A 27,611-nucleotide genomic window follows, 5' to 3' on the forward strand; every position below is an offset into this window, starting at 1 on the left:
TTTGGACTGATCGTTATACATATAGAAGTTCTGCCTTATTAATGATCAAATAAAAAGCTTTGTCTTTTTTGTATTGATCGTTATATATGATAGGCTCTGCCTATTCTACGATCAAAGAAAACTTATGTCTATTAAATTCTTATATATAAGGCTATAGCTCTTATTTTATTTTCTGAATTTATATGTTTGTTTGTAAAGAATAATTATATGTGTTATATAAGATTTAAAGAAAATTAAATGTCTTTATAGTCAAAAAAATATATTTCTCTTATGAGAATATATAAAGCATGTGTACATATATTTTATACAGTGCAAAGTAATTGGAAGGTTTAGATGAGTTATTCTCTCGATTTCCAAAGACATGAGATTCATAATTATCGATGGCTAGTGTTCTCCAATGTCTCAAAGAAACTCATGGATATTTAATGACATTTTGTCTTAATAAAATTATTATGTTGAGACTATAAATAAATATGGTATCGCAAGTTCAACCATATTAGACACATGCATGTATATGATTATATCATGCCAAAACAAAGATGACAAAATGATAGTAAATATGAAATTCCCTAATGCTTGAAGCATAGCATTACCGGTCAAGCCATCCTGGTCATTTCTTGAAATTAAAAATCATTGAGAATTTGTTTGGAAAAACAAATAGTTCTTTTAAAAGTATTGCATGCCTCCATGAAGTTGTAAGCACTGCACTTCAATTCAGGTAACATCTAATTTATATTAGTTTATTTAAATTTGTTTAAAATTTTATTTATTGTTTATGGAGTCGATGGTTATATACCTCCTCCTTAATTCTATAGGAGGTATATGCTTCCAGAATCAAATAATGTTGGCCCATTTTCTATCCTTTTAGATAAACAAGCTCATTGTATATATACGATGGTTTGATTTCTTTGATAGATCAAACCCCAAATATAACCGATCTAAAAATAAAGGTGAATGGAAGTAAAATTTATCATCTTGAGAGGGGGTGATACTTATCTTATAAGGATCTAAGATGATAGACATAACCGAATTCGTTATGTTGTTGATCCTAAAGTGGGATTCAGTACGAGATGGATGAACTCCAAGAGTTATCATCTCGAGGGGGAGAAGTAAAAGAATCCCACATCAACAATAAGTCGATAAACTTTGGTGAATTTGACACCCCATAGCGATATAACTATGGTGGAGTCATATCCTATAGTTTATCACATATATATGTGGCATGTGGTAAAGTAAAACATCCATGATGTTCAATCTTGAAATGAGCTATGATAAATCGTTCATAGTGCAGCTCTAAGAGATTGCAATGTGGTTCTTGGTGATCTAATGTTTTGCATGTAGTCAATATTATATATTTATAAAAAAATATTTCTCCCATGTTTTATATTCATGGTTGGAGATCAAATATTTCTCATTTTGAATCTTATGAGTATGTAATACATATATTTTAAAATGCTCCTCCACACCGCATAAAGATATCATCCACAGAGGATGAAATATAGAGAGGCAGGAGATGAGTCTCCGCTCTAATAATGTTAAAGCCATCTTATGAGAGATGTGCCTATTGCAAAATTTGCATATCATCATGTTAGATGATAAAGTTCCCAATCATTATGGGAGAATCATTCAACAGTTTTGGATCTTTGGACAAATGAATCTAATGAATATGAACTTGAAAGTTCAAAAGTTCAAAAGTTCAACAGATCACTATTACAAATAGATATTGCAAATCAAATGCAAAAAACTGTTGGATGAGACTTCATATAATTATTGATCCTCACATAAATGAATATGAACTTGTAGTTATGAGAAATCTCACATCTTATCAAGAAATGCTCCAATAAAAATATGTCTCTAATGAATGACATACAAGTCTATGACACATAAGAAACGTGATAGACTACTTTGCTTCCTAAGATAAATAAAATCATCAAAAAGAAAAAGGAGCAAATTAAAAAGATGATTATACTCTCGATTCTCGAAAGAAGAGAAAATGAACTCCTAAAGAGGAGTAGATAGACTCATTAGGAAGAGCTAATAGACTCCTAGAGAGGAGCACATAAACTCCTAAAGAGAGCAAGATACTCCTCAAGAGGAGTAGAGAAACCGATTGATATGGTTAATAACAAAATCAGGTACCTGAATAAAATTATTTATATAATGATTAAAGAGATCTCAATTAACCATGTCACTACGGGAAATATGGAACCAAAGACATATATGTCGACAATAAAATGATATAGCGCAAATGTGATTAATGAGGATCATAAATCTCTGCTATGTGAGCATATAGAGATATTTATTGGCCCATAAAAGAGGTAGTCAAGTCTATATAAACTCATATGAAAATGAGTCATTTTTGGACTAGTGGTCGAAGCATCAAAAGGGTGTAATGATATATAACAAAATGTTGTGTCGCACCATGTTTTGTTAAAATACCCTATCAAATAAAATGGATGCTATATTAATGACTTGAAATATTCCTCATGGGATGCTTGTAAGAGCTTATCCCGAAAGATATATGAATATATGATATCATAATTATTTTTTCGAAAACTCATAACAGTGATGATTTTGAACATCATCAAAACTCTTGAAGAGTTATTTGGAATAAAATATCTTGGAAAGACAAATATGTCTCCAGATATTACAAACTAAACATCTATCGAAATAGATGTTATATTAATCACTTCTAAAGGAAGTCATATATATATATATATATAGATATAGTCATATAAGATCATATATAAATGCTGACAAGCATTTATATATTTTCTGAATTGTGCATAGCATTTTCTACTAATCTCTTTGCAGCATATACCTCATTTTCTATGAGTAGTTTTTGAGATGAGTTAAAACGTATGTTCTATTGCAAAGGTATGATTAACTTGGGCTTAGTATATTTTGGAACCCCCGATTTTGGTTTAGTTGGTTTTGCAGATGGAGGATTTGTATCGTTTCATATAAAAATATATCGCAAAACAACGACTTCGTGGAGTTTCAGTGACAGACTTTGGTCGTTGCTTGTTCAAGTCATGTCAAAATAGTTGTGCTTCATATGCCATATCAAGAATCCATAATGGTTCATATGATTCCCAAATGTCAACCAATAGTTACCCGCCTAAGACTGGAGGCTCGTAACATGTTGGCACAGAACTTCGAACTGAGTGTTCGATCAACATCAACTAGTTAATTCTTGTTGAGACGCATTAGTAAGACGCAACTAAAGTAGTCCATTAGCAACACGCAACTAAAGTAGTCACCAAAGGCAACAACATTGTTTGAAGACTGTTGCATATGTCACCCAAATCAAAGGAAGATACACCAAAAGCGACAAACACAACATATTCCTCTCTTACACTCAAGATAAATTCAAGAAGAATAAGAAATTTGATAGCAAGTACGTCGACTCAAGTAGAAATGTAGCAGAGTTACTTACAAAGGTGTTTTCTGCTACTTCATTCAAAATGCATCTTCAGAGATCAAATGCATTTTTTGAAGATAATACTTCCAGGGGGAGTAATTTGATGATTTGCGTGCCTGCACTCTTTTTCCCTTTTCATGGTTTTTATCCCATTGGGTTTTTCTATGAAAATGTTTTTAATGAAGCAGCAAATAACAAGAAAAATATCGATCTCAAAAAGAATGTCAATGGTGAAGGTCTATCTCTTCAGAAGAATGAAGAGAATGATCGATATGGATCATCTACGGAAGATATGAAGAAAAGTCTGCTCGTATTTTCCAAGCAAAGAATGAACAGTATAAGTCATCTACGAAATCTATGACGAAAATAAGAATCGTCTGCTCTAACAAGAGATTGTGTCACTGTACTATTTTTCCCTTATCATGGATTTTATCCTAAATGGTTTTTCCATGATAAAGATTTCAACGAGACAGTATGCAATACATAAACGGTGATAAATAATCAGTGTTATAAACGGATAATTAACAAAGTGATTATACATCACTTTGATCATATCTTTTCATATATTTTATTAATTACTTAGCATAGGAGTAACTTAATGATCAAATTTTTGATAGACTATGGGTCTGAATAGTGATTGTGGTCGGAGCGGCCAAATCCGTCAGCGGTTTAGACCGCCCCAAAAATAGGGCGGTCAGCAGACTGATGCGGACCAACTCTATTTGTATACAAAAATGGTCCGCAGTTGGTCGCAGCGGTTTTCTTTCTATTGTCTTTAGACCGTACCACTGCGGACTGTATTTGATGAATGGTGAATAAAAACTGGTCTAATCCGATGATGGATTTGTCCGCCTTGACCGCTGCAACCATTGACACCCTATATATTTGTTGTAGGAGAAGAGAAGTAATAAGAAGTAAAGAGAACAATTTTCTTTCACTTACCTCTCGTCCCTCTCCCATAAATATTGAGAAATACTTAGGTTCACTCCTAGGGTGAACCTTCTTGTTCACTTCTTTCTTTTCAACCAATCAGAATCTTCTATACATTATCTTGTTTTAAAAAAAATCAAAATCAAATTCAAAAGCAATACATATTAAGGAAACAAATTCTGTATAATTTTTTTAAGAAAAGTTAAATATTGGCTTGGTTTAGATTTTACAATTAGAATGAAATGATGTATTGGTTTGGGTTTACAAATAAGGTGATTAGGGTTTAGATTTTATAATTCAAACAAAATTATAAGTCGGTTTGGATTTACAAATGAAGTGGTTAGGGTTTAGATTTTACAATTAAAACGAAATTATATGTCGGTTTGGGTTTACAAATGAAATGGTTAGGGTTTTAGATTTTACAATTAAAACAAAATTATATGTCGGTTTGGGTTTACAAATGAGATGGTTAGGGTTTAGATTTTATAAGTAGAACGAAATTATATGTCGGTTTGGTTTTACAAATGAGATGGTTAGGGTTTAGATTTTACAATTAGAAGGAAATTATATGTCGGTTTGGGTTTACAAATGAGATGGTTAGGGTTTAGATTTTACAATTAGAATGAAATTATATATCGGTTTGGGTTTATAAATAAGCGGTTTAAGTTTTAATTTTATAATAACGTATACAGATTTTGTTTTCTTATTTTATAAGGATGTGAATAAATAGGTTCTTAAATGTATTATTAGATGTCATATTCTTATTGGCTAAAATAAGGAGAAGTGAACGAAGGGGTTCACCTTTGGGGTGAACCCAAGAATTGTTCATAAATATTATAGTGTATATAGTATACATACATATATAATATAATAACTAAGAGATATCCCGTGCTTAAAGCACGAATCAACATTTTTTAGACAAAATTATGATATGATAATAAAAATTATTGTTATATATCTTTAAAAAAATATATTTTGTTTGAGATAATATTTATTTTTAATTGTTCTATAAATTTTGATATGTCTTTTTTAATACTAATTATTTAGAATATTATAGTATTTTATTTTATGATGTATATTACAATTTTATATTGTTTGTTTGTTGTATTTGCATCAATATTTTGTGAAATATGAAGTAGTAATTTTAATAATTGTGAGCCAATAAAATTTATTTATTTATCAACTATAGAAATTTAGTTTTACCAACCTGCGAATGTTGAAATTAAAAAAAAAAACATATTTTCCATAGATTGAGTAATATATCTTTTACATTAAAAGAAAAAAGAGTAACATATCTTTGTTTTTTAAAATTCAAATCACACCATATGCAGAAAAAATTCTGCATATATATTAATCATAAGTATTATATTAAAATTCCAAATAATCTGTATATTAAATAAAAGAAAGATTATAGGAGAATCATAATTTGAAATCTTAATAAAATCTTTGAAATCTAGTTATTAAAAATAATTTTATTGTCTACTTGGATATAAAATCTTAGTTTTAGAAATTCTGATTGGTATATATTTAAAAAAAAAAATTATTTAGTAATTTTTGTCCATAATTTTATTAGAGAGAGAAAATAATATTTTTTAACTAATAATTATCTGTATTTTAAAAAAATCTTAGCTGTTAATTTATTTTTTATTTTTTCAAGTCTAAATTAGTTTTGATTTGAATAGATTTTTTTATTACTTTTTTAGATTTTTTTTATTTTGATCTGTCACCGTTATTTATTTTTAATTAATTATTTTTATTAATTAATTAATTAATGTTAATTATAATTTGCTAATGGCAATTGAATGTAATTTTTTACACATTTTAAGATTAATTTCATATTTGTACTTCTCGATTAATGTTGTAGGATATTATATATTTGTGTTATGTTTTATAACATAATTGACAAATATGTGATTGTTTGTTGAATAGAATAATATGAAACCTATACAGTATTTCCATAGACAAATATGTGATTGTTTCCCTAACAAATGTAATCTAGGGAAAGAAAGTATGTCTATATTGAAATGACTGATTGAGTTTAAACATTATTATTACTATAGTTTCCTTATATTATGAGTTTAAAATATAACACACAATATTTTTAAAAAATTTTGGATAAGTTTGATCAATTTTAGGCAAGACTTATGCATATGTTTAGGAAAATGTTTGTAAATATGATATAATGTATAGTTTTGTTTTGTTTAGTTTTAATTTAAAGTTAAATTTAGCTGGTCAGTCACACCGTGCATAGGCATTATAAATTTTATAAATAACACATGTTAGTAACTAGAAAATATCTATATTATTATATTTTTCTAAAAGTTTGCGTCAAATAATTCTACTAATATAAATATCTACATTATTATTTGATGCATATATTTAACAAATGAAATAGTTAATTTTTTTTGGGGTAAATATTAAAGATATATAGCAATATTGTGTATAGTGTATAAGAACAATAATCTTATTAATTAATAGAGAAGAAAAATATGTTGAGGTGTCGTCACCAAAAAACTCGAAGCACACTTAGCAAATAAACTTTTATTAGTTATATTACTAATTAGATTCATGCTATTATAGATTCCAATCAAAATTTATTAAATAAAATAAAAGAATTTATAGCCATTTTATTTGAATCTATATTATATTTCTTCAGAAAACAAACAAATAAATTTCTTTAAAATAAATTAATCATTACTCTTGTTTTACTCCTGTTTAAGTCATCACAGCGAGATTCAACAGCCCTTCTTACCAGTGATTATTTACGGTTCGTAGTTAACAAGCAAATGAGTCACAATGTACACATTTATCATAGTGAGATAATAGAGATAAGAGACAAAGCGTGACGATGACGAAGAGAATAGCAAGAACTATTAGCGCAGACATTTTGCAAGGAAAGAAAGGTTAGTTTTTGTGTTGGAAAAGAAATGAGGATACAATATATCCTCTTTAAATAGAGTGTTTACAAATCTTAAGGATCCTTTCACGACATCCAAATTCTTACGTAAAATTGACTAAGGTAATAATGACGCACAACTCACAACTTTATAAACCCCGAATCAACTTTGGAAAATATGTGGGTTGTTATACAATTATATATTTTTATTTTGTCTACTAAAATGACTTATCGATTATTTACGATGCATAGTTAACAAGCAAATGAGTTACAAACACACATTTATCATAACCTATATGTAAAAATTACACAACATCCAAATCCAACGTATCTAAGTTTCTCTTTGCTAAGGTAATAATGTCTTACAACTCACAAAGCATCATTACACTTCATAAACCCCGATCAACTTTGGAAAATATGTGGGTTGTTACGTTATACAATTCAATTATATATTTTTGATTTTCTACTAAACTAACTTTTTGATTATCTACGGTTCATAGTTAACAAGCAAATGAGTCACAAACATACATATTTATCATAAACTTTAACAATGTGAAAATGAGGTGATTATAAAAGAATTTTGATTATTTTTCACAACATACAAATTCTCACCTAAGTCTCTTTTTACTGAGGTGAGAATGACTCATTAATCCACAAAAGAATAGCACTTGATTAGCTTTCCGAATTCTAAAACTATAGTGTTTCCCAATCTCATCATTCTGGAATGGCCTTTGTCTGTTTTTTAGGCCCAATTACATTTTATATATTTGCTTTGCTACCTCTATGAAACACTTGCCGATAAAGCCGAAAAAAAAGAGGTCAAAATATAACACATATATATACTGTCTAGTATTTACTATTTAGTACCTTGGTGATCCATCCGATATAAGTTGTTCGATATAAAAATTTGTTATCTTGTCTATGTATTTATCTATGTACCTCACATACACTTATTTGTCAAACAGTGATTGCTATTGTCAGTATTTATCCAGTTTAAATTAACCTCAAAATTGTAATTGTAATTGTAATTGGATATTTAAAGAGAATAGGGTTTTAGAACCTGAGATTCTTTACTCTTTTTACATATGTCATAAGTCATAACCAATTGATCCATAACCATACTTGAATGTTATGAGAGGAAGATTTCAGTTTTAATTCTCCTTGAAATTCAATTCGGTAGTTTATATAGCAATACAATTACAGTAAAACCTCTATAAATTAATAATATTGGGACCATGAAAATCTATTAATTTATAGAGGTTTTAATTTCTCGATAAATTAATAATTATTAATTTATAGAGAAACTTTCCTAATTTGGTAAAAAAACATTAAAAATAAGATTTAATGGTTATAACTAATATTTTTATAAAATCAATTACAATAAAAATAACAATTATCATGTTTTGACGATAACACTCAAAGATTTTTATACAGTAAAAATATCAAAAATGAACTCTAATAAAAATTAATATGTTGATATATACATATATTTAGATAATTCTATACAATTATTAATTCATATTATTGATGGGACCATATATTTATAAATGATTTTCAAAAAAATTATTATTTTATTGTATTATCGAATAGTGTCCAAAATTACACTAGTCCCAACTTGGAACCGGAGAAATTTATTAATATATAGAGGTTATTAAGTTATAGAGGTTCTACAAAGTGGCATGAAAGCCAAGGGAAAACTTGTTCAAGTTTTTTATCATCTGGTTACAATTCTATACTTTTACCCTCTTGAATAAGAACATATTTTTGTTTGGGGATTTCAGTTGGCTTCTTCGTTGGACAAAAACATAATTGAAATCTACCAAACAGGCTTCCTTTCGAGAGCTTTTTGCTCTTCTGTATGAAAAAAAGTTATCATAATAAAGTCAAGTTTAATATCTTGAAACGAAAAGGTACAAAACTTTTCACCATGTTAATATAGTCGAACATTGGCTCTGCCTTTCTCACCATTGCTTCTTTCCCTTTTTCTTTTTCTTGCTGCTACTACTACTAGTGCTACTGGCAGTTGCTGAAGACGGGCTTTCGCTTGCATTATCAAACATACCAGCTTGCACGGCGTTCTGCAACCACTCGTAGAACTCATCCTCTGTCATTGTTTCATCCGGGTTTGTGTTTGGCATTCTTTGGTTTCCTCTTTGCCCTGACGAACCACTTGTTCCTCGTTTTGACGCTGTTGCGTTCATGTTCACATGGAAGCTCGGCTTGTGGGTGTTTGCTGGACATCTCATTCCCTTCCAACAATTCAAACAAAAAAACATTCAATCCTTCCAACAAACAAAAACCAAGAAATCTCTTATGGAAATGCTAAAAACCAAGCAACTGGTTCTCAGTACCTGACAAATATACCACTGAGAAGCTTCATATATTTTGCTGTCTGCACAAACGTAAGCACGCGGCATATCAACCTGCGTTACAACAACAACCCTTTCACATGACTATGGGAAGCATATCTATCAATCAAGTCATCTCATTGTGTAAAATTGTCTTCTTGATGATCAACCAGCGCAGAGCGTCTAGTTCTATATACATTATGTACCACTGAAATGGACGTTTTGTAGTATAAAACAATACCTTTTGAAACAGCCCGAACAAGACATGCTGAGAAGATTGTTCAACCCAACCATCTCCATCTTTTGCTTGATGGAATTCCTTGCAATCCTTGAGATAAAAAAAAGCAGAGCTCGCGTAAGTACTATGGATTATACTTCCTCTCAAGAAGTTTCATCATTGGTGTAACATATAGGATATTAAAGATGCAGATGGAAAGAGTTGGAAAAAACCTGGCACCATCTTGCTGTAGATTTTGACTTTTTTGTAAGATACCAGGCATGGAGATTGCCACATTTTTTACATGCTATTTGTCTACACTCTCTAAACGCTTCCTCTCCTTCACCTTCTGAGCTTCCAAAACCCGAGCCAGAGAAACCATGTCCTCGAGTCTCCTGGTTTTTGATGATGAATTACATTAGTAACTTAAAATAAAGACAAAGAGAGAAACATGCCTACTTGTGTACATGTATGAAGGACGGGAAGAACTGACACTTTCAGCAACAAATATGTATTTCAGAAGATTAATATAACAACCAGAAAACTACAAACATACCTTTTGAGAAAAATTCTGAAACCTTCGCAAGTAGTTCATTAGTTCTTCCTTCTTCAGTTCATCATCATACGATTTTTGCGTTACAGAATCAAGTAATACCTACAGGCCAGCTAGGGAGATCAGAGATGCCGGTTCTTGATGCAGTGACTACAAATTGATGAAATGCAAAAAAAACAAAAAAAGAACGTTACCTCATATGCATTCTGAAGTTTTTTAAAAGCTTCAGCTGCTCTCTCATTCCCCATATTTTTATCAGGATGAACCAGCATCGCCTATTAAATCATTCACAATGCTTATAAACTCAACACGCGTTTTTGTTGCTAAGAAGTATCCAACAAAAAATTGTTTCAAAGAGAGAAATAAACAGCATTACCTTTTTCCTATATTCTCGTTTGACATACGCCATGTCAACATTACCATATCGAGCTAAGCCCAAAGCTGAGTAGTGGTCCGCACAATTCAGCAACCGAGAAACTTCATCTTCAGATGTTAACTCAGAGTCTGTTCCGCTAGTTGACGCGACTCCTGGGCCACGGTCTCCCGGAAAGCCAGGGACGTTTTCAAAAGATGAATCATTTACGGGTGGTCCACCAGCAGTGCTCTGCTGATTTACTTTATTCTTGAAGAAATATATGAGAGCATCGGTTGAGATGAAAGCAAGATTAAAAGCCAAAAGAAGACCTAGCAACCCAACATAACTCTTTGCACTATAGACTGAATACACAGTGATGGTAAACAGTGCAATGCGCTCGTGCTTCATCTTGAATGCCAGACCTTTACATCAACGAACACTGCAGTGTTAGCAAAAGAATGCAAGAGAGAATGGTCGTTGCTACAAGATTGAGGTAGGAAGGACTTTACCTCCGAAGAAAAGAAAGAGCAGTGTTGTCCAAAAGCTACCATAGAGCCATAGCAAAACCAAACCAGAAATGGCAAGGGTAACAGACCCAACAACGAAGCCAATGAACAACGACACGAGAACAGTTGCAACCTGTATTGCTCGAATATTTTAGATATGGTTAAAGAATAAACATATAAGAAATCAAAGTTGAGATTCTTACTGAGATCAGTATAAATTTGGTCATGCCGATCATTGAAAACGCTGAAAAGAGACCACACCACAAGATAGAGAAAAAGGATGCAGTTCCCATCCGAACGAAAGAATCAAAACCCCGGATTGCACAGTCCAACCAAACCAGAGACAGAAGAAGAACTATGCTGCCAAAATGCATAAGCCATCTGAAAACAACCGGGAATACTTGCCGAGTTTTCGTCATAACAAGATCACGGGCTCTATATACTCTTGATTTGACAGAATCAATCAAAGGCCTGTGTCTTTCCATACACTTAGTCATTTCCCTTGATATAGTAGCAGCAGATATCCTCAGTTTCCTGAGTACTGCATTGTACGCTAGCTCAATATTCTCTGACGGGCTGTTCGTGCTCAATATATCTAGCAAGCTTCTCACAACATTCTCGATGTGTTCACGACCAAACGGAATATATCTAGTTTCCTCGGTGGTAAACCCTGACTCACTACGAGGTCTCTCTCCAGCTAAATCGTTCTCCGAAGCAACAGGCTGATCTATGACCTTAGCGGCTTCTACAGCGTCCACATTTCTTTCCACAGTTTCAGAAACTGGACTACTTCTTGACTGCTTATCATCCTGGCAATTCTCTTTGAGAACACTCTCAGCCTCACTAGTTTTCCCTTGTCCCTTTGTAGAAAGCAAAGATTCAGAAGCTTTCTTTCTTTGCTTCGTTTGGTTATCCATTCCATTCTTCTGATGACTTCCTTTTCGAGCCATTACCAACGTATGTAATCAGAATCAACTTCTACCACTCAAAAGCTTAAACTTACTCTAACATCCCCTGCTATTGGAGAAGAAGAACTAACCCATATAAGTAAACTAGTTAAATCAAAGTAACTCAGAGAAAAGCAAGAAGTGATCAAATCGACGATGCAGAAACAGAACAAAGTTCAAACCTTTGGATAAAAATACGAAATTGAACAAGATTTTGAAGTAATTGAGATCAAACCCATTAGTAAAAGCTTTTGAATTTCTTAGTTTTTTTTCAAGAAATTAAGCAAAAATCACGTGCCCAGAAATCGAATTGAGATTGTAAAACAGGGGAATTGCATAGAAGAGGAGTACCTAAAACTGAGATTCCAAACGAGTGGCGTAGCGAAGGGCATAGGAGATTCCATGAAAAGAGAGAGAAGTCAATGGTCGAAGAAGAAGAAGAAGAAGAAGAAGAAGAAGAAGAAGGCCCACAAGGCCACAACCACAAGTGTGCCCTAAAAGGATCAATCTTGTTTGGGGAAGCTCGTAATCGATGAAACCAAAATTGGGATTTTAAGTGTGGGTTTGGTGTTGAATTAAGAAAGAAGGGTAAAGGAAGAAAGAAACACGCCTTTCAATTTCTAGCCGAATGAATTGGAAAAGAACCGATCACAGAAACGGAGGCTTAGACCGGCGGTGTGTCACTGTTTTTGTTTTTTTTTTCCCTAAGATGAGCTGGTCAAATTCAGTTTTTTTTTCTTTTCTTTTCTTTTGTAAAAATCACATAAAGTATGTTTATTTATACTTAATAGTTAATAAATTGGAAAAAAAATTAATTATGGTCAGAATTTAATTTAATGAAATCTGGTGACAAACGTATATTAGAGCAGCACGTAGTGTCTACAATGTTTAATAGAATCTAGGCAATTTTAGGTGATTGAAATGGTATAACATAAAATATTATAAATATGATAATATAGATAACAATTATAGAAAGTCATCTATTAAAAAGTTTAGAAATAAACAACAAAAATTAGACAAAATATTTATTTAATTCATATCAAACAAGGTATAAATGTTTATAATCTGTGTATATGAAAATAAAACTTAGAAATTTACATTTATGTAGTTGTTACTATATATATCAAAGAGCGTAATAAGAGAGGATTGTCGCCGATCGTATGTAGCAACCGGTTTTTCCTCTTAATTACAATATCTTTTTGTAGAGGATACTACTAGAATCTAAGTAAAAATTTAGCTAGGATTTGCTGGGTTGATTACCTTGGATCCTTTGTAAGTTCAATGTTATATTTATATATTAATATAATCATTCAGTGAAAAACATATATATACATTAAAACAAGACTAATGTGATTTAGCCGATTGTATCTTCCTCATTTCACCGTTTGAGTTGGTCTTAAAGGGAACATAAGCAAACTGCCTAAAGCAATATGGATTTTTACGCGTTTGTTGGTGCGAGATTTAGTACTCCCGACATACCGATCTAAACCAGAAAGATAAATTGATTACTTAACCGGGAATCCGGTTAAGAATCTTAACCGGGAATCCGGTTAAGAATCTTAACTGATGATCTACATGAAGACCTGTTCGGACAAAGAGGCTAAACCCATCAATGAGAAGCCGACTTCCTAATTCGCTCAACGGCCGACTTGAAGAAGAAATGGGAACTTTCCATATTCTATTCTGGACAATAAGAAAAGTTAATATATTCTGTGATCAATGAAACTGTATAAAAGGGGGGAGACTTCTCCATTGTAAAAGATCCCAACAATTAATACAAAAAACCCTAATTCTCTACTTTTACTTGTTCTTGAGCAGAAACCCTAACTTCTTCCTCAAGAGATCTTTTTCCCCTTTTGCTTACTAGTTTTAATCTAAGTTCTTTAAGAGATTACTTTTTTGAATTTGTTTCCCCCTTCAAACAAATTAATGGTGTGAAAGTTTCTACAGCGTTTATTAAAAGATATATTTTTGTTATTAAAAAGAGAGAGATTTAGACGATTTTATACGGATTGGACGGTCTCAAATACTTTTAGGTGTTTTTCCATGAGCACGTCCGAACTTTGATGCGCATAAGAGAGATTCATCATTCACATAGCATAGCTAAAAAGTGTCTTTATGTGGTCGATGAGCAAGAAGGGTCATCGCGGATCGTACAACAAAGTTTGTTCCATGAGCACGTCCGAACTTTGTTAGCTACTTACCCGAAATGCCATTAATTCTTGTTGTTGGGTAAACTTGTTTTGTATTCTTAAAATATTGTTGATGCTTAATCATATGTCGTCGATTCATCTTTAATTGTACGTCAATTCTAACCCAATTTATTCTTAACTTACTTGGGGGAAAAATATTGTATAATGAATATCAATATAGTAACTGCATCGTATAATATCTCACTTACGTGCAATTAAGAAAAAGAAATTAGTCTTGAACAAGAAAAGGATATCCTTTGGGTATATATATATTGTATATAAAAATAGAAATATATAGACAAAAAAAAAAAATCAATTTGCAAAGAAAAAGACACTAGAGAGATCCACCCGAGAAGGCATATTCTCAAACTTGCACAACATGTAAAAAACACATTAAAAGGTTCAAAAGACAACTTTGAAAACCTATATTTCCACAAAAACTCTTATCCGAACTCGAAAGATAGATTGACCATATCATATAATCTTTATGGTGACAGAAGCTATGAAAGCCAAGGCAGAGGTGTATCATGGAGACAAGACATGCAGAGAGAAGTTCGGTTCGCTTTTATCCGGAATCGGTTTACCTAACCGGCTTCTTAGTAACAAGGAGATCGAAGAATGTGGTTACGTGAAGGACACAGGTTTCGTGTGGCTAAAGCACAAGAAGAAGAAAGAAGAAGATCAGAAAAGGAGGTATCAAGACTTGTTTAGATTCGATAACGTTGTGGTATGTTTTGAAGATGAAGTCACTGCGTACTTCGAACCTAACAAGATCAAGAAACTCACTGGGGTTAAGGCTAAGGAGTTCGTGGTCTGGATCTCGCTCGATGAGATTCATGTGAACCGGTCCACTAGTTTGATTACATTTAAGACACAGGTCGGTTTATTGTCTAAATCATTGCCCTTGTCCGTGTTTGAAGACGTTCATGATGATGTCAAGGAGAAGCCAAAAAAGGTTCAACAAAAATTCAACAACACCAAAATGTATTTGTACTAGCTAAAACAAAAACATAAGAAATCAACTGTTTATTCATTCTCTAAACATATATATTAAATTGATTTCGTCTATTAATTCGCAAATTAGCTAGTTTAAGAACAGTCCATATATGAAGTTGCTTGCGAGTCTCATTTGCTAAACTTTGTGTTCAAGCAGTGTATGTTACTTATTTGAGCCCTTCTATTTCATATTCTAGTTTCTCTGATGAACTTGGGGCAAGTATTCATCCTATATATGTGGTCAAGGAGAACTTCGACAAGCATTTGGACAATTTTGTACTATGTTTTCCTGATCTTTGTTACTTATTTCGGAGTGAAGAATTGTTGAAAGAAGGTGTCTTGCTAAAGAACACCAATGAGGACAATCATGATACTGAAATGAAAAATGAGGTTCTGATGTAAATAGAGTAATAGACAATACATACAAGAGAGGAATTGGAGAAAAAGTTGGGATCTACATGTTAATTTAAGAACAGTTTGTTTAAAACAAATTTGCATAAAAAAGGATCCAAGAGCTGAAAATAAACAAAAACAATATGTAGAGAGAAGGCAACATAAACATCTTAATTACAGGGTAGTATGGTGCTGCGAAAGGCGTGAGCTGAGAACCACAAAGGCAGAGAATAGCTTCCTTTTAAAGAAAACATCTCTTTCCATAACTTACTTCGTCTGTTATACACCAAAACCTGTTTATGAGTAGCCAAGAAAACATACTCATCGGTCTGACAGATCGGGAAGATTCCAGGTACCAATCCTTTAATACACCTTAAACTTATGCTATCAACAACACTCCAAGTTTCAGTCTCGTACTCTATCATCTTCCAGATCTTCATCCACCCATCTGATAACTGAACCACCGACAAAAACCCATCGGATTCCAAGAGGTAAACCCGATTACCACCATTCCCACATCTTATCTCATCAGGCAAAGAAATCTTTCTCCACACATCATGTTCAACATCAAATGTAAGTATATAACACAGACCACTCATCAACCAATGAAGCATCCCATTAACAAACACAGCTTGGTTCTTGCTCATGTGTGTGAAACTACACTCTTCTACCGCCGAAACAAACTTCCTCCACTTGTTTGTCTCAGAATCAAACACCAAGCAAATGAAACTCCCATCAGGTCTCTGACCAAAAGACCTATGGTAACCAGCCAAGACAACATTAAACTTATTCCTATTCAAATCACAAGCCAAGCCAACAAGAGTCGCCTCACCATCAGGATAAAACCGAGTAACGGGTCTTTCTCGACTCCTAGGTAATTTCCTAAACTCTCTAGTCGAAGGATTACAAACATAGTAAACACCCTTTTGAGGAATGCTAGAGCAACACAACAAACCATTACAAGAAACCCTAATTCTCACCCTATCTCTAAGAAAACCCAATGATAACTCAGTAACACCTCTCAGACTATCAACACAGATCAAACTCGACGAATCTGATACTTCAGCCACAAGCAATTGCTCTTTGACAGAGACTTGATTGAACAAATTAGTAAAGTACTTGTCAGAGGGTAACCTGTACCAAGATTTGCAAACGGATTTGAACCTGAAGAGAGATTTCACAGGTAATCTCGCCAGAATCTGAAGAATCACCTCATCGGGAAAGAGAGCACCTTTTTGATTATCCATTGTCAGATCAACTCAAAATACACAAGAGACAGAGGAATCTACCAACAATGGGGTCAAAGACTAAAACTTTCTCATCTTACCGCAACAAAGCTTCTGTCTTTCGATTACCCATTGATGGAAGCAATAAAATTAACCCAAAAGAAAGAAGAAATGACTATTACAGAGATCACTGAGGAAAAAATGGCGGAAGAGATGAGTTTTAGAATCGCTTTGAGCGTTGAACAAGTTTTAGTGATTGGGGAAGAAGCGCGTGTTTCTTCTAACTTAGCCAATAAAACAAACACCAGATGCATCATCCTTTCACCCCCTTGTGTTTAATCTAGGCCCAAGGCCCATATAAATTTGCTAACAATGAGAAATGAAAAGCCTTTTTGAATATATTAGATGGTTTTTTTTTTCGATCTCTTGATTTTCTTCTAAACAAATAAGCCGTAAAATGCCACATATGTATTTGTTTCCTATGATAGTTACCATAAAATGGATAGACCAACTAGGAGATGCGTTCTTATTCTTACACCATCCCCCAGACTATATAATATTGGATGCCAAAGCTAATAGTATATATTAACAAAATATTATAGGATATATTATAGATTTAAACCATTTTTACAAAGGTTTTAAGTGTGTTTATGACAATGTTTGTACAAATAATTTGACCGCTTAGACAAATGGTTGTTGTCCGCGGATCTAGAAAAAATATTAGCATGAGGCACAGTTCATGTAGTTAGTAAATATTTTAAAAATAATCTGTGTAAAGTTACAAAAATTGCATGAATTTTATAATAAAAAATGGTTGTTTCCTATGATCTTTATGTGGTTGTTTCCTATGATAGTTACCATAAAATGGATAGACCAACTAACTAGAAATTTAATCTTGTTTATATATAGAAATTTAGTGTTCTTTAATTGTGTATTTTGTGATTTTTTTTTTAATTTACTTAAACCGTGATTCAGTTTAGTGATTTTCGAATTCTAGTTTGAATGACAATTTGATTTCTAGCTAGTAGAGACGCCAGCCAAGTTATAAGTTATATAACCTAGGATTCTTTCATTTACTCATCAATTCAAGAAGCATATTTTGAGGTCTTGCTTGTTCTTGGGCCAACCTTAAATTAAACTCCTTTATATGTACCCCTTATGTATGCATAAAATTGATATAACCATGCTATATAAACTGTTGAAATGTATGTGTATAATGGAGATGAATTATTAAAGGTTGTAAAAAGTGTAATTGAGGAGAAGTATTTGTCGGAACTCGGTGACTTTGTCTCAATGATTTGTGTCTTTGGTCACATCAGTTTCCCCATCTTCCTCAGGCAACTTAAGTTGCTTCATTTGCTTCTTCAATTTTTTCTCCCTTTGCCTTTTTTTCCTATTTATTTTCTCCTTATTTCCCTGTTCCATCATATTGATTGGGATCATAGTTGTCACGTCGACCCCTTTGTCTTTCCCGATGATATGGAATGGAGTACTTTTGTAGTTTTGTTCGCTAGCTAATACCTTAATTAATTGACATCTACAAAACTTGCGATAATCCTATATTAATCAAAGAGTATCCTAATTAAATTCGTAATGATCTTGTAGAAGATGACGCGTCTGCATACGAGTTTTCATGATCTTATAGTGTTAGAATTTACAAGGAAATTGATTTCTGTCATTTGATAACCAAGAATCTTGGAGTGGAAGCCACTATATTCGTAACGTTTTTTTTTTCTTTCTATGGTTCAACTTTGAATCTAGCTTTTGTATCCAATAACATTAAGCGTATTAAAAACTTGATCAAGTTAAGTCTACATCATGTAGACTACATCGTTAAACTTTTTTTTTTTTAAATGACTATATGGTGCACGTGTTAGTTTCCTTTGTCGGTAAGGCTCTACAAGAAGATTCATGGTAGCGGATGATGCTTTTGCATAAATCCAATATAATGGAGGTACGAGTATAGGTGTAAGTTTTGTCGATATATAGATTCCATGTCAAACGTATGAACCAAAAATATAACAAAAGTATATGTCAAAACAAAATATACATAACCTTCTTGTTTTTGTTTTTACTTTATATAGAAAAAACAGATATTGTGTATATGTTGTACTAGGCTAGGTACATATGCATGATGTATCTATAGACTATAGCAACGGGGTTCACAAAAAAAAGTCAATAGCTACGTTCGTGCATGTATCTTTATAAATATATATATAGTTCACGCATGGCTCTCTCTATCATTCTCTCAAGCTATGGATAAATGGGAAAGCGTTTCATGCATTGAAAAACCACCAAAGTGCCATATTCAAGGTATACACGCAGACTACACAAATACTGTAATTATATGTTGTTCTTTTTTTTTATGATCGTAACTTCGTAAGTAATATAGGCATTATGAAGTTGCATTAATTTGTGATAGGCTTAGGACATAAAGGCTGTTCCAAGACGAAGAAGAAGATGATCAAGACTTCTGCTTCGTGATCAAAACAATGACGCTATCTTAATCTGAGCTTTAATAATTGGTATTGTAGTATTCCTATATATATTTTTTTCTTGACCTTGTAAGACCTTTTCTCCACTTTTTTCTGCTTTCTTACTATTTCCATCTTCTAGATTTCTCTATTCTGTCAACTTTATAGATCAGTTGTTTAGTTTTACTAAATAGATCAAGAGTTTGTTGTATACTCTTAGAATTCATATTCCCCCTCTTTTATATATCCCTCCTGAGCTATCTAAGTTTTGTACTGACCTCTTTTACTATGTATACTGGATGTTAACCATATTCTATATATAGGACAAAGTCATGTTCTAAACTACAAATCTTACATATAGAACATTGAAAAACCAGAAATAATGAGCAGAAATAATGAAATGCAGTTTAAACCAAACAATACATGGAACATTCTGAGTATGTTGACAGATACAAGAAATTCTGATTACGTTGAGAATTAAAGATACAAGAAAATAGTGATATATCAACATAGAAAATTATTGCAACAAACCAATATATCATTTTCTATATATATATATATATATATATATATATATATATCAATCGTATGTTGTTTGTTTTAGTTTTCACCATATATACAACTCTCAAATGTAACGTTGATGTACACGATACATATCAAATAATTAATTAATACATAATTTATTTATTTGATAAAATATGATATAAAATTAGCATTTGCAGAAACATATACAAATATTTGGACGAGGAATTTGACGAGGAAACGACACTTTATAACGCAGGTCGTATTTTGGTGATCCATCATAGGCGGCAAACCTTCATGATGCAAAACAAGCTGAGCTAGTGGTTTTTTCAGGCAATAAATTTCGTGTGGCTTCAACATCCCGTAATATTACGATAGTCATCACTACAAAGCAAACCATATAATTTTATGAATTATAAACATAAACATGTACTAGTACTTTTCATACATATATGAAATATGAAACGACCGGATGTAACAATCACAAAACTAACCAAAGCAAACATTTGTTTTTTTCTCCATGTAAAAAACCTAATACAAAATATTGTCAAAAAAAAAAAAACCTATTACAAAATATGTTGAGGATATGGTTGGTAGCTAAGGCTGTTTGAGCTATTGTGGAACTGCTTTTATAGAATGGAGATATGATATGTTTTGATCAAACACATGTCAAATTATACATAATATCTTAATCATTAAAGGTATATAAAAGATAAATGTAAAAGAAAATAATACTTTATTCTTAATCTTTATAATAACATCAATGATTAAGAAATCAAATTATACATAAGTAATACATACCTTAATCTTTTATTAGTTTCTTATAGAATTAAAATAAAATTAAATACTTAGTATCTTTATATTTTTTGTTAATTAATAAAATCAATACAAATATATATATATATATATATATATATATATATATTTTAACATTAATAAGAATTCTCTCTTTTTTTTTCTTAATTTCTTTTTTCCGAGTCTCCAAGTAATAGTTACTATTCACAAATGTCTTATAAACTTTATACAGTAAAATCTTATATTTAATAAGGAGTATTTAAAACTGAATAGGTAAAAATGATATTTTTGAAAAGAATATACCAAACGAGGTATTTCTCAAGTTTCTCATTTCTATTTGACAAACTAAGTATTATAGAATCGTATAATGGTTTGAACATTTTAGAGCATATGTGGAGTAATAATATACCAAAACTAGTAGATCGGCGACAAAACATAGACAATAGACGTTGCTGTAGAATTTTACATAAGTGCATTATCGAATGAGTAAATATATAAATTAAAATTCCACTTTATTAGTTTGTTAATGTTGTATGTTGTTCAATTATATGCGGACATATCCAAAACTCAACCAAAACCAAACAGAAATATAAAAATAATTACAAGAATAATGAACGAAAAAGTTATACCAGCTGAATGAAAATGCAACAATTTAGTAAAAATAGTCTTCTATGTCACAGTCTATAGACTCTTACGCTATTTCTAGGTAAATTTTGTTTTTCTTTCAGAAAACTGATTTAGGCACCAATCACAAAAAATATATTTTAATTTGTGTTTTTAAAAAATTAACAAAAATATATGTTTGCGCGCGTTTTTCTAGGAAAGATATTAACTATTGTTCAAGAAAACCTTAGAGGTTAACCGGACGGTGACCTAACTTGTTGATACGTAGGTTGAAAGAGGTATGTATACATACGCGCGTTTCAAAACAACCTTTGAATATTATATCTTTTGCCTGGTGATCAGTAAGAGTATAGTTATTGATTTTGATTCCTGAGTCTCTTGTTACTCTGCTCTAGTAAAAATTTCATGGAACAAGCCATTGCTATATACACAAGCTCTCTTCCACAATCCACATAATCATGAATGTTCAAATGTAAGCTAACGCAATTATTGCTGACAGGTGGTTGAAGGAGAAGCTGAAGTTTATAGATGCAAAGCAGATATAACACATGCATGAAGATAGCCATCCTATGTATCCAGCAACAGTGAACGATCGACCACAAATGATCGACCACAAGTTTACCCGAATACACTGAAAAGGTTTTGAAAAAATTGATTGGACCTAAGAAGGTGAAACCGGGTGAAAAGATAATGGCGGGTGAGGATTGTGCCTTCTATTCTATCAACAAAAAATACCTGGTTACTATCTAGGAATCGGCATCAGAAAAGAAGAAATAGGTTCTGTACGTAGCGTTCATTCCCCTTATTTCTTCCTCGATGAGAATTTTCTTCCTTTTGGATCAGCAATGTTTGCTGCCTTAGCTGAGATGTATCTACTAGAGCATCATAAGCAAATTGAAAAAAGTACTAAAGAAACTTAGATTCTTTCTAAGTCTCTTAGTTAGTTTGCCTTCATAAGTAAAGCTATTGTAACTTTTGAGAAATCAGTTGTGATAATAAAATTGTAAGTAATGAGTCTCACTCTCGCATGGGTAAGGTGCATGTGATGGAGTCAATGCCGTTTTTATGTGATCGGTAATACTATTACCGGACCAAAAGAACAAAAAAAAAAAAAAAAGATTGTGTAGTTTTTTTTTTCTTCTTCTTCATAATTATAATTTGTATATTCAGAGAACCTACTAATCTAATAAGTAACATAAAAAAATGTTTTGTTGTGTATTTTTATAAATTTTAATTTTTCCCTTTTCCTAAAATTTGGATAAAGATAAAAGATGAATATGTCACATAGACACACTCGCTCGCATAAGATCCAAAGCTGATCATCAAAAAGAAGAGACAATTTAGAAGAGACAGAGAACACGAAGAAAAGAGGGTTTAGACTGCTGGAGAATTCGATCGGAGAGAACAGAACAGAAAGACGATGAAAAGGGGGGGAGGAATAAACAATTTAATCAGAGAACTAAATTGAAGACGATGAATACGAGAGAGACAGAGAGAGACGTGAGAACAGAGAACACAAAGTCTTTATTATTTCCTCCGTCAATATAATTTATTTTATAGTTAATATTTCAAAGACATAACCAAACTCTTCTTCTTATTCTTATAAATCTATGTTAATCTTACGCCAACATCATCATCATCATCATCATCATGCTCCTCCTCGACATTTTGTCCTTCCGTCTTTTTAATCTCTTCCTTTTTTTCCTCGTTCTTTTTTCTTTCTTCATTATTTGTGCCAGGGATCATTCCTTAAAAAAAAAAAAAAATATTAACAAAGGCAAAACGATAATTCAAACGGTCATCTTCTTTTCCCACAATCCAGCTACCGTAAAACCCTAAATCTATGGCCGCCAACTTTTTTTAGCTCAGTTTCTACCCATTTCTTCTTCTTTTATACTCTTAACATAATATTTGAGTAGATAATCAAATCAAAATCAGAAATTGTATTTTTTTTCTTTCGATTTTTTGAATCAGGGTTTCAATTAAAATAAAATGAAGTCAAAAACGATTCACCTGCAACCATTGCTCCTATCACTACAGATAAAATCACGCTCTTTCCCACGTCTTTTGCGAACCTTAGCACTTCGTCTTTGTGAGGCATACGACAAATGTTTGTTTGCTTTTTTTTTATTGTATATTGAATTGTGACTCCCATTATATTTTTTTTATATGCAAAGTTTTTTGGGATTTAATTCTCTTTTTGGACCAAAAAACATTTCTCAAATCTTCTCCTTATAACATTTATTTTCCTCCTTATAATATTTATTTTATACCTTTAACAAAAAAAAAATATTTATTTTATTTTTTTTGTTTTCTTTTAATCAGAAAATTAAAAAACTACTATGTCCCAAAAAAACATTTCTCAAACCTACTTTAGTCTAGTTTTCTTTTACAAGACAAATTCACTTACTGCAACTACAAATCACACTTACTGCAACTACTAATCAGCCATTCAACCATCACCGACTCTTCTCTCAAACCTTCAAATCTTGATTTCAATATTAGTAATAAAAAAAATGTTTATACCAAAAAAATGATTACTCGATAAAATTTTGGGGTTCGATGATTAATACGATATGGAACATGCTTTGTTCATTCGCATGTACCGTGTACGTATGTACAGTATTTGAGTTTTATAAAAGAACTAGATTAGGTCAGCGTATTAATGCAAATATAAGAAAAATACGGAAAATTTATGTTGTATTCAAAATATTAATTTTATTTTATTTGATTTTTTAAACCGAATTTAGAGTTCACACACCATTTTGCAATATAATTTCTTTGTTTATTTACATGAGAATAAAATTAGATTTTAATTCTATGCACAGATGCACTCAATCCTAATGAGTTACATTTATAATTTTTATTTTAAAAAATATGCATTATATCAAATTTATATCTTACTTAATATTTTTGAAAAATTAAAGTTAATAAAACATAATTCCAAAAAAAAAACTGAAAAATAATTTTATCGTATATTTGAAAAAGTAACAATATCTTAAATATATTTGTTTCATACTTTGTAATCTCATGCATAATAGTTTTACTACTTGTCCAACTAATTTTAAATAAAACTATATATACCAACATTATCATAAATTTATCAAAAATTCAAAGACGTTATCATGAAAAAAATATTTTTTTATGTATAGGTGATTATCTACAATCCTTTTTTCTTTTAGGATTAATATCTTAAAGTATATATATTTAATTATGATATTATAGTAATTAATTGTATAATTTTCTTAATTCTTTTTCCTATAGAATTAGTAATTTAAAATTAGAATTATCATTATTTTTATATAAATATATGAACTATCTTTTATATTTATTAAATTGTTTAAATTTTTAATTTCTTATAATTTACAATATGTAAAACAAAGTTTTTAACACATGACAAATCATTAATTTTAAAATTGACATGTGTCGCGAAGTTACTAACTTTGAAAACTAAAGTTTATATAATAACATAATAATATATAAGTTATCATATCATTCACAGATTAAAAAACTTAAGAAAATTACATTAATTTCTTCATTTCTTATATTATGTTAATCACTAATTCTAATACATTATTTTTTTATATACTTTAATCCCTTTTCTGTATAATTTTTTTTACTATATGATTATAATAAACAATAATTGAAATTTAATTGTAAATATTTTTCTTATTAATTGCAATTAAATTACAAAATTTTCCTTATTAATTCCACATATTTTTCTATTAAAATTAGTAATTTAAGAGATAACTTTCCTATTAGAATAGTGATGTAATAGATCACTTTTGGTTTTACATACTTTTCAAAAATATTAATTGTAATCCTTTTATATTTAGGATTTTTTATTTTTATTATAATTATTAAATAAAATTTATTTTCTCATATCAAAATATTATCGATATACTTGACACGTGTCGTGATTATATGAATTACTAACTTTGAAAACTAAGATTTATTTAATAAGATATGAGTTTTAAACCTTAATTTGTCTTTCTTTATATTTTAGTTTAAAAAAGAAGTTGGGGACTGTAATAAACGGCATAAATATATAATGAATCCGAGATGACAAGTCAATAAATATATATATATATATACAAATCAACCTCTTTTTCCTCTTTTTTTATTTCTTCAATTTCTTCATTACTTGTGCCGCTGGGGATCACTCCTTCAAAAACATTCAAAACAATGAAAAAAAAATTAATTAGTTTGAGTATAATGAATATAAATCTATGTGTTTCAAGTAGGTAAAATAAAACAAAGTTACCTGCAGCCTTGGCTCCTGCTCCTACCAATGCGGCAGACACGACGTTAACACCCACATCTCTAACAAACCTTATCGCATCCTCCTTAGGAACACGACTCATCTTAATCAATAAATTGTGATTAAACTATGGATCCCCCATGGTCTTTTTTATCGTCAATTTTTTTTTCTATTTGTGTATAGCATTTTCTTTTCCAAAGTCTTAGTTATGAAGATTTACCCTATATTGACAAATTCACTAACTACCGTTTGTGAATCACTAATCTTGATACTTCTCTCAAACCGTTGGGCTAAGTTTTTCCTCAACATTAACAGTTTGGTTTAGCTTGGTTTCAAACCAAACCACAATTTTCTTAGGATGTTCACTAAACAACCTTAAATATAGTAATCAGTTGTTTTGTCTAAAATATCTGAGCTGATATTTCAAATTTCTTCATTTTAGTTTATGAGTGTGATTGATGACTCCGTAAAAGCGATATTTAAAGCAGTATACTATATATTTTGCATAGATTTTTGTTGTTATTCCTAATTTTCTAACTAGTTTATCTATGAAAGAATTATCTAACGAAGATGAGTTGTGTTTGTTATCCCTGATAAGTATACTAAAACCAAACAAACTATATCAAACCTAAGTACCAATTTATTTATTTTGGTCAACCAAAGTACATCAATTATTTAGAGTATAATAATACATCGGTGAAATACATAAACCTTTGAAACAAATATATATTAATGAATCCCAAATGACAAGTCAATAAATATATATACACATACATTAGATTAAAACTAGGAAAATCCCACAGGTCAATATTTTGTATAGCAAAAGCAAAATGCATTTAATTAGAATTCTCGATTTCGTCTCATCTACGAAACAATCTAGAAAACTAATGGATTTAATGGATTTGGAAATCCAAACAAAAATCATGTGTTATTCAATCATTGATTTTAAAATACTTATCAAAATTAATTGTTATTGGTTCTATGATTTACAAATACTTGTTAAAATCTCATGTTATTCATTTAATGATTTGTTTTTAGATTCCAAAATCCATAATATGTTTTAAATTGATTTGAATGGATTTGAAAGTGTAAAATAAAAGGGTTCAAATCCAAGGATAAAACATGTTATTTCAAAATCCATGTGTTTTGATTTCTAAAATTTACAATTCCATATTGATTTAAAAATCATTTCTCCAATAACAGCCCCTAAGTAAAAGAGAGATGATTCGTATAAAGTAACGGATCTTAGCATGCATCTTGGAGGATCCATACTCAGTGATTTTAAGTTTTTCCCTTGTAAAATACCCCTTAGAATTTTGATGAAAATAAAATCTTTATGAATATAGTTCTACAAATCATTTTACATTTTAGCCTCTTATGCTATATTTTTTTAAATTCTCAAAAGCGTAGGGACCTCTAGCTAGCTCTGAGAAGTTGGATAAAATGAGAAATGGAAACAATGCGGCATACTTATTTATTAATTTATAATCAATAGGTTTTCAGTTTATCATTGATGTGCTTTTAGATTTGAAAACCTAAAGAAATTGAAACAATGTTATATGTAGAGATGAAAATATTAAATTCGAGTGATATCCAATCAAAATAATTTGTTGATGATCATGAAGACTCCTCACAGTCATTTTATTGCTTAGGATGTGTGCATGATTCCTTTAATCACCCAATCTAATCTCATTTAAGTACAATAAAAAAACAACACAAAAATTTTGGACGCAGTGAATTTTTGAAGACAACTATTAGGAAAAATATAAGATGCAAGTAAATATTAAAAGATTGATTTAAGAAAGATCCCTTAGAATCTAAACATCATGATCACTGTATAAAATTTTATGGCGATAAAAAGCCAAATTTTAATTTCATCTAAACAGCTTTGTTTTTTTTTTCTTATCTAAACTTTCCTATCTAAAAACATTTCCAAAAAAAGAAATGGATTG

At 30.9% G+C, this 27,611-nt stretch overlaps 3 protein-coding genes and 3 long non-coding RNA genes across 7 annotated transcripts; 2 read left to right on the forward strand and 4 right to left on the reverse strand.

Moving 5' to 3' along the window:
* Nucleotides 1-9,056: 9,056 nt before the first annotated feature.
* LOC104760939 (uncharacterized) lies at nucleotides 9,057-13,156 on the reverse strand. Of its 2 annotated transcripts, none has more exons than XM_010483935.3 (10): nucleotides 12,528-13,156; nucleotides 11,433-12,243; nucleotides 11,233-11,362; nucleotides 10,745-11,145; nucleotides 10,563-10,643; nucleotides 10,372-10,470; nucleotides 10,049-10,210; nucleotides 9,840-9,926; nucleotides 9,602-9,673; nucleotides 9,057-9,499 (listed from the first exon to the last, which is right to left on the reverse strand). In XM_010483935.3, exons 2-10 carry the CDS (start codon nucleotides 12,177-12,179, stop codon nucleotides 9,212-9,214), a joined length of 2,067 nt encoding a protein of 688 aa, XP_010482237.2. In that variant the 5' UTR covers nucleotides 12,180-12,243; nucleotides 12,528-13,156; the 3' UTR covers nucleotides 9,057-9,211. The 2 variants fall into 2 exon arrangements, with proteins under 2 accessions (XP_010482237.2, XP_010482236.2); XM_010483934.3 differs by having other exon boundaries at nucleotides 11,433-12,246; nucleotides 12,528-12,946.
* A 1,544-nt stretch (nucleotides 13,157-14,700) lies between these two features.
* LOC104760940 (uncharacterized) lies at nucleotides 14,701-17,252 on the forward strand. The gene has a single exon (XM_087500227.1). It carries the CDS (start codon nucleotides 14,856-14,858, stop codon nucleotides 15,363-15,365), a length of 510 nt encoding a protein of 169 aa, XP_087356353.1. The 5' UTR covers nucleotides 14,701-14,855; the 3' UTR covers nucleotides 15,366-17,252.
* On the reverse strand, nucleotides 15,739-17,288 carry LOC104760941 (F-box protein At5g49610). Its single transcript, XM_010483937.3, has one exon. It carries the CDS (start codon nucleotides 17,002-17,004, stop codon nucleotides 15,928-15,930), a length of 1,077 nt encoding a protein of 358 aa, XP_010482239.2. The 5' UTR covers nucleotides 17,005-17,288; the 3' UTR covers nucleotides 15,739-15,927.
* A 1,929-nt stretch (nucleotides 17,289-19,217) lies between these two features.
* Nucleotides 19,218-19,717, forward strand: LOC147922853 (uncharacterized). The gene is made up of 2 exons (XR_015588141.1): nucleotides 19,218-19,296; nucleotides 19,406-19,717. It is a non-coding gene; the product is annotated as an uncharacterized LOC147922853 (long non-coding RNA).
* Nucleotides 19,718-20,118: 401 nt separating this feature from the next.
* LOC147922854 (uncharacterized) lies at nucleotides 20,119-20,583 on the reverse strand. Its single transcript, XR_015588142.1, has 2 exons — nucleotides 20,474-20,583; nucleotides 20,119-20,363 (listed from the first exon to the last, which is right to left on the reverse strand). It is a non-coding gene; the product is annotated as an uncharacterized LOC147922854 (long non-coding RNA).
* Nucleotides 20,584-22,903: 2,320 nt separating this feature from the next.
* On the reverse strand, nucleotides 22,904-23,604 carry LOC147922855 (uncharacterized). Its single transcript, XR_015588108.1, has 2 exons — nucleotides 23,412-23,604; nucleotides 22,904-23,146 (listed from the first exon to the last, which is right to left on the reverse strand). It is a non-coding gene; the product is annotated as an uncharacterized LOC147922855 (long non-coding RNA).
* Between the last annotated feature and the right edge of the window lie 4,007 nt (nucleotides 23,605-27,611).

The sequence above is a fragment of the Camelina sativa genome, chromosome 18, assembly GCF_030686135.1.
Source record: "Camelina sativa cultivar CO46 ecotype springtype chromosome 18, ASM3068613v1".
NCBI lineage: Eukaryota > Viridiplantae > Streptophyta > Magnoliopsida > Brassicales > Brassicaceae > Camelina > Camelina sativa.

Bases quoted from the DNA above. Each gene is read 5' to 3' on its own strand.
- LOC104760939 (XM_010483935.3), bottom strand. From the start codon at position 12,179: ATGGCTCGAAAAGGAAGTCATCAGAAGAATGGAATGGATAACCAAACG. The intron at 11,146-11,232 runs GTAAAGTCCTTC...GTTGATGTAAAG, and splicing joins GCTCTTTCTTTTCTTCGGAG to GTCTGGCATTCAAGATGAAG. The intron at 10,211-10,371 runs GTATGTTTGTAG...ATCAAAAACCAG, and splicing joins TTCAGAATTTTTCTCAAAAG to GAGACTCGAGGACATGGTTT.
- LOC104760940 (XM_087500227.1), top strand. From the start codon at position 14,856: ATGGTGACAGAAGCTATGAAAGCCAAGGCAGAGGTGTATCATGGAGAC.
- LOC104760941 (XM_010483937.3), bottom strand. From the start codon at position 17,004: ATGGATAATCAAAAAGGTGCTCTCTTTCCCGATGAGGTGATTCTTCAG.